This window comes from Pogona vitticeps, chromosome 1 (genome assembly GCF_051106095.1).
Source record: "Pogona vitticeps strain Pit_001003342236 chromosome 1, PviZW2.1, whole genome shotgun sequence".
Classification (NCBI taxonomy): domain Eukaryota; kingdom Metazoa; phylum Chordata; class Lepidosauria; order Squamata; family Agamidae; genus Pogona; species Pogona vitticeps.
The window spans coordinates 165,204,996-165,215,997 of NC_135783.1; the positions used below are offsets into that span (position 1 = coordinate 165,204,996).

At 41.3% G+C, this 11,002-nt stretch overlaps 2 protein-coding genes across 2 annotated transcripts in view; one reads left to right on the forward strand and one right to left on the reverse strand.

Annotated features, from left to right (window-relative positions):
* Nucleotides 1–2,208, reverse strand: part of LOC110083215 (uncharacterized) — a 48,058-nt gene extending 45,850 nt beyond the window's left edge. Inside the window, exons 1-2 of the mRNA XM_078378087.1 lie at nt 2,004–2,208; nt 1,017–1,199 (exon numbers count right to left, since the gene is read on the reverse strand). The gene's annotated coding sequence lies outside the window, so the exon portion shown is untranslated. The remainder of the gene's footprint in view (nt 1–1,016; nt 1,200–2,003) is intronic.
* A 1,026-nt stretch (nt 2,209–3,234) lies between these two features.
* On the forward strand, nt 3,235–10,268 carry ANKRD66 (ankyrin repeat domain 66). The gene is made up of 3 exons (XM_073004527.2): nt 3,235–3,892; nt 7,076–7,304; nt 8,451–10,268. Exons 1-3 carry the CDS (start codon nt 3,754–3,756, stop codon nt 8,626–8,628), a joined length of 546 nt encoding a protein of 181 aa, XP_072860628.2. The 5' UTR covers nt 3,235–3,753; the 3' UTR covers nt 8,629–10,268.
* Nucleotides 10,269–11,002: the final 734 nt, after the last annotated feature.

Sequence of the window (11,002 nt, forward strand, 5' to 3'; positions counted from 1 at the left end):
AATACAATAAATAAATAAATAAATAATAAATACTTGCATTTGCATGAAGGTATCCACCAGTTTCTTTTCAGCTGAAAAGGGCAGGAGGTAGAATGCTTAAGATAAATAAAATAAATAAAAATCTGAGGACACGGGAGTTCCTGCCTAACTCTCTGTTATGTTTTTGTTTGTTGTTGTTTAGTCATGTCTCTCAGCAAACTAGTTTCTGATTGGGAGGGTACGGATAGCGACAGCGACCAGCTGTTTTACACAAAAGTCTTCTTGGACCCTGAGAAGCGAGCAAGCATCAACATAACGCTGGTCGTGACAGTGTCCGACTCTTCATGACCCTCCATTATACTCTCTCCATTATACTCTCCATTATACTCTCTCCATTATACTTTCCATTATACTCCATTATACTCTCCATTATGCTCTCTCCCTTTTCTGCTGCTATTCCCATTGCCCTTGCAAACATCCTTCCCTGAACCACCCAAGAGGAACTCTACACATTTCTTGTTGACCTTTCAAGGAAACATCAACCACAGCCACTCACTGTGCGTTTTCTTAATGTTAAGCTCTATTTTACACAATCTAATGGAGACATCTAGGCAAAAGCTCTTGCAGCACTCTGGTTAGGGTAGAAGTGTGTGCAGAAGAATTTTTCAACAGACACAGCTTGCTCATCCTGCATTCTTTCAGGGACTCTAAATCTGACACATGCCATTAGTACCATTTTCTACACCGCTATTAAAGTTCAGAAGCAGTGCGCCAAATACCTGCAGCTTTTTCATAATCTGAATCTGGTTAGTTAATCCACAGTTTTGTCCCAGTGAGGCCTGCTAATGCTGCCCCCTTGTGGAATCCAGGAGGATCTAGACCCCTGCACGCTGGAAAATGACCAAAATGTACGTCAGACATACAGATTGATTAAGAGATGTTGGTTCCATGGACTTTTAATTTACCAGCCACCTGCTGCGTAATTTAGATGATATTCTACAAACAGCCCTGCCAAGTGTTACCAAGCCTATGCTTACCTTTCTACGAAAACACCTGCCTGGACAGCATATGCAATCGTTCGGATGCCCTTTCCTTCCTCGGGTTTGTAACTGTATCCTTCTCTCTTCCTTGCAAAGGTAACAATCAACCATTCTTGTACATCCAGAGGCACAGAATCCCATTTGATGTTACTGAGCTCATCTGTTGTGCCTAAAAGGCCTCTGCAAAAAGAAATTGAAGGATGGTTTATTGCTATACACATATACACCGACAGCTACTCAGAGCACATTCCTGGGATAGCAGATGTTTTGATCATTAATTAACCTGATTGGTTAATGCAGCCCACAGGTTCAGCCACGTGCCCCCCCCATGTGGTGACAATTTCATCTGGCTAGGACAATGTTCCCATCTCTGGCTGAGCAAGAGCAACCACTACAATGTCTAACGATACATTCCTGCCCAGAAGAAATGATTCTCTACTTACAGCAGAGTAGCAGAAAGTTTCTTTTTGGCCTTTTGATCACAGGTTTTTGATTTTGCTGAACTACAATTTGTTCGGACCCCAATCTTGTCTCTTTTATCTTGTGTCATACTTGCAGCTGTTTTTGGCTATTGATCTTAAGTGTATTAAGTTGCTACATTGAAGTAATAGATGTAGCTACGTTTAAATCTAAGCAAGCTAATAGAAACTCCCTATTCCTATGTGCTGATCATTCTTACAGATTACCTGTAGATGTAAGTTCAGTGGAAGAATCCAAGGGCTTTTAGAGGCATTGTGATGTCACTCTGAGGTAATGGATGGGATCTGTTGTGCAATCAGCAGCCTGCACTTCCTTTCCTACAGCTGCTACAGCTCCCTTACATCTGTTGCAAAGACCATTCAGAGGCCCTTAACCACTAGAGTTCGCCTCAGGGTTTGCCACTAGAATGACAGTGGAGACCCACACATCCCAAAAGACCCACACATCTTTACCAGGCCCTCGAACTACCTTTCCTCCTCCTCCTTGTTGTTTGTGTCTACTCACCTGCCCCTATGGGTGATTCCAGATGAAGGAATCTTCTTGTGCCACCCATTCCTCGATAGCCTGCAAGTAGAATTATTGTTTGTATTCCACCTCGTGTGACCACAAAAACATCTGCTGCTTTCACACCTCGCACCAGGTTGTCCTGATGTTTCCCTGCTCAGTCCCACTCCTTTGGAATTGTACTGCCTTGCTTCTTCCACATGCCTTCATAGCCACATTCCTGCATCTCATTTAATTTGGTGTGGATTCATATCTGCTGCTGGCAATGCACATGACAGAACCCTCTTCTTGACTCAGTCCCACAATATGTCAGTGGCTTTGATTAAATTTAAAATTTTCAAGGAAAATGTTTGCATTGTTTCTAGAGGGTATAGCCTTTTGAGCTCCATTGCCTAATTTTGGTTCACCAATAAATAGAAACCTGACCTGATGTATCCCACTTCCTGCTCCCTGCCCCCGCCTTCTTCTATAGCCCCAGTGTTAGTTTCCCAAACATGTCCTGCTTGTTTGGTGCCACACCATCATTTCACATCCGTGGATCTTTATATTGGACCATATGCTCAGACCCAGTTACATTTCCTTTAAAAAATGAATGCAGCTTTCCCATTTGTTCCCTGTCAAAAGGCAGGGATAGTTTGAAAATATATCTTGCAACTCTATCCACTACACCACAGTGGCTCTGATTAGGAAGCTGCCCTGATGTACCTTTAAACCCATGAAGGCCAGAATATTGTTGCTCAAAAAAAGCTTAGGCAATTGTATAAAATTATATACATTGTACATACACATTACATAAAATTGTATCAAAATAAAAATTGAAAGATGATTCCACAGTTGAATTTCAAATTGCACAAAAGTATTCCAACATTATTAGATTGATGATAATATAACAAACGTTACCTGCATGATGCAGGTGACAGTTGTGACTCTTCTATGAGACAGCTCCTTGGAGCAACATCAGGAGCTGACGTTCAGTTTCTGTGGGTACATGAAGTTGATTTATGGGCTAAAGTATGCACTTTTTGAGCCCATGAATTAGTTGAATTGAACATCCTTGTATCTTTTCTTCTTCTTCTTATGCAGCTTCTAAGCAACTGCATTTAATGGAGGCTGGCTGCCATTTGAACAGTGAAACCTGCCCCCCCCCAAAAAAAAAGTCTTGTTTCTGACATCACAAGTTCTGATGTGTGGGTTCTGCTTCTTGGGTTCAAAAATATTTGTGCACCATGTCATCCTTGCCAAGGAGGCTGTGCTTCTTCCACACAGAAGAATTGCCACTTACTATTCCCGTCTGCATGGGACAGAATTCTTCCTTAATGGAAAGGTTTAAAAAAAAGAAAAAGAAACCTGCAATTCCCTCAAACCATGTAAAACTCCTAGTCTCCCCAAAGTCCTGTGTTTGGGGGGATTGTTCTTGTTTTCATGATTTATAGGCCATAGGGACAAAAGTTCATTTCTCTGAAGAGGTTGTCCTTGGTAACCTTGGTAGCTTTAGCAAGGGAGGAGCCAGTTTCCATAGAGAGGGCACAGCAACAGATTGAGGGCTTCACTAACATTAGGCAACTGCCTTATTTGCAAAGCAATACAAGCTGGAGTGATGTTCTCTTCCATCCCGCGATAGTTCATTAGTTGCAGGCAGTGACTGCAGAATCCTCCCTCCCTTCCTCTCGCCCTCCATTCTTGTAAGGTCTCTCTTGTTCTTGAAAGTACTCTGAATGCTTTTTGTCCCTTTTATTTAGTAAAATGAAGAATGACAGAGCTTCATGAAGCTGTAGCTTCAGAGAATTTTGACTTGGTGGATAAAATCCTAAAGAAGGGGCTGTGTGATCCAAATAGCAGAGATATGGATTGGAGCAATAGGACACCCCTCCACTGGGCTGCAGCAAAAGGTAAAGAGCAAACAAAAAGTGATAGGGAAGGGATAGAAGTGGAATGGAAAGGGGACAGACGGGTAGATAGGAAACAGAGAAGGAAAGCAGGATCCACTTTGCCCCCTTAATGTGCCATGGATGAAAATCTAATGTCATTACTTTTATGTGTTCAAATGATTTCATCTAACTCCTGTTACATGCTTCCCACTTCTGCAGATATAAGCAAGCAAGCTCTGGAAAAGTCTGCCTTATCTGAATGAAAGAAAATATCAGAGGGCTATGATTTTTATCCCTGTTTGGCATCTGAAATTATACAGAGCAAAGAGCAGAATCTCACCTTTGGGCTCCACCCTGATATCAAGGCTCAAGAATCTTTTTCAGGCGAAGGGACAGATTGCTACCTGATAAACCTCTTAGGGTGTGTGTGTGTGTGTGTGTGTAGCCATACATGAGGCCAGACGAAACATGAGCATGGGGACAGATTCCAATGCAGCATGTAAAACAAACATAACAGTTCCTCATTTTGCTACCTTGCAGTGATTAATAGCATAAAGAGCTTTTCCTTTTTGCACTAGCAAAAATAAGCAGAATATAAGCAGAGTAATATAAATGTTTCATCCAATTATATTTGATCTTCCCACTGCAGTGATTCATACATGCTATAATTCCAATTTAAAAGGGATAAGATCTAGTGGAACCCTAAAGAAATAGAATTCCCCACCCCTGCTTGGTTTATTGATCAGAACTTATTTTGCTCAATACTTGTATATATAATGCATGACTTAACTAACATATCTATGCTTTGTTTGGAAAAGTCTTCTGAGAAACTAGCTTCACGCAGGAGCTTTATCTGACTAAAACTCCAATAATTATTTTATAACCTATTTAGTTTTAGAAGTAGTAAGATCCTCCTCATTGACATCCTCAGATCATGTAGCTAAAGTGACACTGTGTTGAATACATGGGGCTGAGAGTTTTAAATATCTGTATCCATCATGCCACAGTGAAGATGAAAATTGGACCATCGTCCCTCTTCAAAGCATTGAAAACTTTCTGTCTAGCAAACCATAGATGGGGTGGAAGAATGCAGCTGATTGAGGTGGACCAAGACGGACAGCCTGAAGGGAAGGGAGAATGGAATTAATAAATGGAATTAATAATGTGGCTGAAAGAGAAGGTTGGGACTTTTAGGTATTCAAAAGGTATATATTGTCATTCATCGTCTAGGAAAGCTGTTTATTGTTTCACAGAGAAACATTTGGCTCAGATCTACATGTCCGGGATTTTAATCCTTCCTGAATCCACAGTCAGTCCTGTTGTTTGATGTGATCTGGCCAGATCCAGCCTGGATCCGGAGTGACTGTAGATTCAAAAAAGATTGAAAGGGGTGGATAGATCTGCTCTTAATATGTCTCAGGAAAGGAAGGAAGAGTGAAATAAGAGCCAGTGTGATGTAATGGTTGGAGAGATGGATGAGAGTTTTGGAGCCCTGACACCTCCGTTTGGTCATGAAACTCAGTGGGTGACTTGGAGCCAGTCATGCATTTTAAACCCAAACTACTTCACAGGATTGTGGTGAGCATAGGCTAGAAAGGAGGAGAAGCACACAGGCCTCCTTCAGCTCACTGGAGGGGAAAGTGAGATAGGAATGTAACAAATAGATAAACAACCATCCTTCAGCTAGGACACTGTTTCCCAACCTTGGGTCACCCAGGTGTTCTTGGACTACAACTTCCAGAAACCCTAACCAGGACAGCTAGTGGTAAAGACTTCTGGGGACTGCCGTCCAAGAACATCTGGGTTATCCAAGATTGGGAACCACTGAGCTAGGGTACTATTTTGGTCTCCCAGGCCATTCTCCTGCTTCTTCTTCAAATAAAGGCACGTCTACAAGGTTATATTCAAAATCCTCGAAGGCAGGCTTCAGCAGTACATGGACCGAGAACTCCCAGAAGTACAAGCTGGATTCCGAAGGGGCAGAGGAACTAGAGACCAAATTGCTAACATGCGCTGGATTATGGAGAAAGACAGAGAATTCCAGAAACACATCTGTTTCTCCTCTCCTTGCACATCTTTTCTCTGTATTTATCCGGGCCCTGTGTATTTATCCGGGCCCTTATCTCCAAAGAGATTTACGGGGGTGCCGGAGACTGGGATGAATCCGAAATCCAGACAAACCTCTGACTGCTGAGCAGAGCCCTTAGGTCTCAGCAAGGTCCTATCTAAACTTCTTCCTCAAAAGCCAATCTCCTTTATTAAGAAAGCAACACACACAGACAAATCCATGAGTTATACTCAGAATAATCTGGCTCTAAATCTTTGGTAGCAAACACACATAGCCAATTAGACATTCAGCTAGTCTGTACAAGAACCAATGCATGCAGATCAAATCATTACTGCTTTATTGAAAAGAATTGCTTTAGAAAAGGTTTCAGTTGATGGTAAAATAGTTCAGTAGGTACATTTTCATATCAAGACAAACGGAACACTCCCCTCCCCACTCCAGCTATAAAAATAAAGAAATGGAATTATGCTCACTAATAAAAAGCATAACACAGTCCATCTCACGTGTCTTGGGTCTTCACAGGCTGGCGCTAGATAAAATCCAGTTGACTTCCATCAGTCCATGGTAGGAAAAATAGTCCATAGCAAAGTTATAATCCATTATGGGGAAAAGCACGTGTCTGACCTTTCTCAGTCCAACTCCATCTTTTTCCAACTTCTTACCAACTTCCTTCTTCTTCCCAGAATTCTTCATAAGGAACACCCCCTCCTGGGTCTTGTTGTCCCGCCTAACTTTCTCATGAGAGCTTGAGAGTTGTTATCAAGTTTTGTGGCAGAATTATTTTGACTACGAAAGTCTCTGCTCTCTACTCATCTTAGCAACGAGATAATCAGAGAGCGAAGCTTCTCTGAAACAGCATGAAAAACTTTCCTACTACGGAACAGACTTTAAATCAAGATGGATGCTATTGGGACAATCTTAGGACTACATATCCCATTCTAATACACATAAAAACACAAATCATCACACCAAGTGGGACGAACAACTCAAATAAAGCAAAGCTTAGACCAGAACTGGATTTTTGGTGCAAGACTCAGAGCTCTGTCTCAGTGGAAATTGTTTGTAAATCAAGATGTTCCCCTGGAATTTGTTTCCTTCATTTTGTCACTGCTCTCTTTCATTTGCCTTTCTAACAGGACATTCAAAGATCATAAAACTGCTTGTGGGACATGGTGCTCGCCTATGCTTGAGAACTGAAGCAGGATGGACCCCAGTTCATTTTGCTGCTGAGTCAGGAAGGCTAGGAGCATTACGAACACTCCACACTTTGCATGCTCCCATGGATGCTGCTGATCTCTATGGGGACACACCAAAGAGGATTGCAGAGATCTATGGACACAAAGACTGTGTCAGATTTTTGGAAATGTATGTATTGGGGGAGGGGGAAAGCCTGCAAACAGATGCTGTGTGCCATAATATTTGCTTACATCACACTTAGAGTGAATTGTAGCCTTCAATAAACAATGCCACTGTGAAACAAAGTCATTAAAATAATACTGGTTGAAATAATAAAATTGGAAATTGTAAGAAATAGATTAAGAAGAGCTGATGAATCAGTCTCTAAAACCTCAGAATAAAACACAAATGCAAATACATAAGATCACTGTGTGGATTCACCTCTTCTGCACAAACATAATATTACCTAAAAGGTGTTAAGTGCCTTAGCATCCTCCAGTGAGACAGCATTTCCTGCCTCTCTAGCTCTTCCCCACTCTTCATAAGTCAAATCCAGAATCACAGCCCCTTGCTAGGATTTCTCCACCCACGAGGAAGAACTAAATCTAGTAGGGCCCCCTTATCCATGAGATCAGTATCCAGTGATTGACTTATCTATGGTCCGAAAATATTAAAAATATTAAAAGAAAAAATCCAGAAAAAACTATTTTCACATGTCTGTGAAGATTCTCAGTCATCCAGGTGTGGTTATCTGGAATCTGAGTCATTGCAACCGGACCTATTTCTTGTTAGGTTGAAACGTTTCGCTGCTCATCCAAGCAGCTTCTTCAGTCTGAAGAGAGTTGGTAGGAGATCCCTGATAGATCCTCCGCCTTGGTTTTGCTTCCCCCTGGTCTGAATAGAAAAACCCTCACTCAACAGGGGTGGAGGCCTTAGATACAATCTGTCTCCTATTTATCATGCTGGCCCTTCATCTGTCCCCAGAAAGATCAGGACCGCAAAGACCACTGTTAATGACCATTAATGACCCATGACAATGGGTGGAGAAGGACTGCAGAAGTGGGATTTCCACTCACCCCCCTCCCTTGTCCATCTAACGAGCTTATTCAGAGCTCTGTGGGGAACCAGGCATCAATAACTCTGTTCCTGGGAGTTTAACTTTTTCATTTTGCTACAGTTAGATAAAATATAGTGATAAAAGAGATGCCTTAAGTTGGTTTTTGAAATGAAATGGAGCCCCTTGCAGTCAGGGGTTTCCGCCAAATGGAAGATAACATGCTTTGAGAAACTGCTGCATTTTGTTGTGAGTCTGACTCTTTTTTTCTTTTCATCTAGAGCTGAACAGCAGTACAGGGAATATTGCCAGATAGCAAAATTGAAAGGAGATTCGCTAGAGGAGGAAGATGAAGACTGGGAACTTAAGAAGGAAGAAGATTTGAAAAGGAAACCTTATTCTCGAAAGAAACATCCAAAAAATCTTGGGAGAAAAGATGGCATTCAAACAAGCAATTAATGGAATTGCAATAGAATACCTACTGTGAGTTGGAATTTAACTTCCTTGTTTTACTGGACTACACAAACTAATACACAAAAAGGACCAACCAAGCAAGCAAAATAAGAAGCATAGCAGAAAGTACTAAAACATATCATGGCAGGAGGGTCATATCGGCAATTTTCAAAGAGGTACTGGAATAATTGCATTTCAGAGAAGCGAAGTTGCTTTGTCATCCTGAATTTGAATCTGCATTGCTTATTTCCAGATAAAGCAGGTGACACAGGTAGCAACCCTTCTGACTGATTGAAAAAGATAGCCTCAATTTTTTTTTCAATGACTGAGGGATTATAAATACAAGACAAATTCAGTTGAGATTCAGAAATAGGAAATAAAAAAGCAATTTTGGTTATACACAAGGTTTTTTCAATTAACAAACATTCCAATAAATAAATATTCAATAAATACTGTACTCCTGGCCACCCAGAACCCCATGAGTTCAACATTGAAGGTGTCAAAGTGGTCTACATACCCCAAAATATTTTTAATTCAGCTTCTAGATTAGGTGGTCATAAGGACCTTTAAGGCTTATTACATATAGTACTGTATGGAAAATTGTCAACACTATGGAAGAGAACCCCGTTAGAGAGAACTGGTTTGTTTGTGTGTGTCAATCAACTGTTTATGCTTTTTAGTTATGTTTGTGGGGGCATAAGAGTTATACATGAATTTTGAATTAAACGGTGGTCCAGCACTCCTAACCCTAACATTTTTGAAGGGAGAAGTATATACAGAAAGAAGATAAACAGAGATCACAATCTCTTGTTTCAGAGGAATGGGCTGAATGGTGCGTTCAGAATATCCACTTCTGGGACTGATGCCACACCTGAGGTACATACGGAACTGACATGCCAATAGTCAAGGAAAAGTAGTATGCTTTGAAAAATTCAGATCTCCAGGGCTGGATGAACTGCTTCCAAGAGTACTGAAGAAACTAGCCGAAGAACTCTCAGAACCACTATCTATTATTTTCTTGAAATCAGGGAGGATGAGATGACATTGTCCCTATCTTCAAAAAGAGCAAAAAAGAGAAACCTGGGAAGTACAGATCAGTCAGCCTGATCTCAATCACAGGGAAAATTTCAGAGCAGATTAGAAATTAGTAATTGGAGCAGATCAGAAACCAGTCGGTCTGCAAGCACCTTGAAAACACAGAGTAATATCTAGAAGCCAACATGGGTTTTTCAAGAACAAATCCTGTCAGACTATTTTGCCTCATGTTTTGGTCAACATCCCTGTTAGTTGTTGGGAATGCTGTTACTGTAATATATCTTGACTTCAGCAAGGATTTTAAGAAAGTGCCCAATGATAGTCTGATAAGCCAATTGACTAGGTGTGGGCTGGACAGAACAACTATCAGTTTGTTATAGAATCATACTCAGAGAGTGCTTATTAGTGGCTCCTTCTCAAACTCGGAGGAGATAACAAGCTGGGTACATAAAGTTATGCCTGAAGAACCATGTACAGTGGACCCTCGACTTACAGACGGCTCGACTTACAGACTTTTCAAGTTACAGATTTCTCTGGCCTCAAAATTTAGGTTCAACTTGCAGCCAGAGAATCGACCTACAGACCAGAAAAAAGCCAAAATGGAACAAAAATGGAACAAAAATGGAACAAAAATGGAACAAAAAATGGAACAAAAATGGAACAAAAACAGCCGGTTACAGGATTAATCGGTTTTCAATGCATTGTAGGTCAATGGAGACTCAACCTACAGACTTTTCGACCTGCAGCCACGGTTCCAATACGGATTAATTCCGTAAGTAGAGGGTCCACTGTAGGCATTAAACTCAGGCATTCACATTGCACAATTGACCCTGTGATTTGCAATACAACTACTGTGCAACACTCCGGCAGAACTATTTTGTGAGCAGCTCTTCTGCTTCCATGTGTTTGTAGCTAACTTCAAGTTACATGGTCATAGCACTGCAATAGAATTTCAGCCAATGTATCAGCAAGAATACCTGTGGGGCTATGAATGTGTCACACTCCTCCTCATCTTCAAGTCCAATGCAATATGATGCTATCATCATTTAGAGCCTAATTTGATACCAATCAAATTGAACAATGAACCATGGAAGGAACTTTGCAATAAAACACAGTGGAGGACTAAATGTTCTATTCTGCCATTTCAGTAGCACTAAAGGGACCCAGGACTCTCAAGGCTATGCCAGCAGAGTGCAAACCCTTACAGAGTTTACCAAGCTGGCAATGCCTTGTGAATGACCTTGGCAGCAGATGGTGTGCCCACCATTTCAGGACCAGCTTAAATATGGAGAGGTTCCTCATCACCAGAAGGTTAGCTGCTAAGCAGTGAATTGGCCACCACTGC

What these genes read in the sequence shown, in the direction of transcription:
- ANKRD66 (XM_073004527.2), top strand. Translation starts at nt 3,754, where the DNA reads ATGACAGAGCTTCATGAAGCTGTAGCTTCAGAGAATTTTGACTTGGTG. An exon ending in CCACTGGGCTGCAGCAAAAG is followed by an intron (nt 3,893 to 7,075) that starts GTAAAGAGCAAA and finishes CCTTTCTAACAG; the next exon opens with GACATTCAAAGATCATAAAA. An exon ending in TGTGTCAGATTTTTGGAAAT is followed by an intron (nt 7,305 to 8,450) that starts GTATGTATTGGG and finishes CTTTTCATCTAG; the next exon opens with AGCTGAACAGCAGTACAGGG.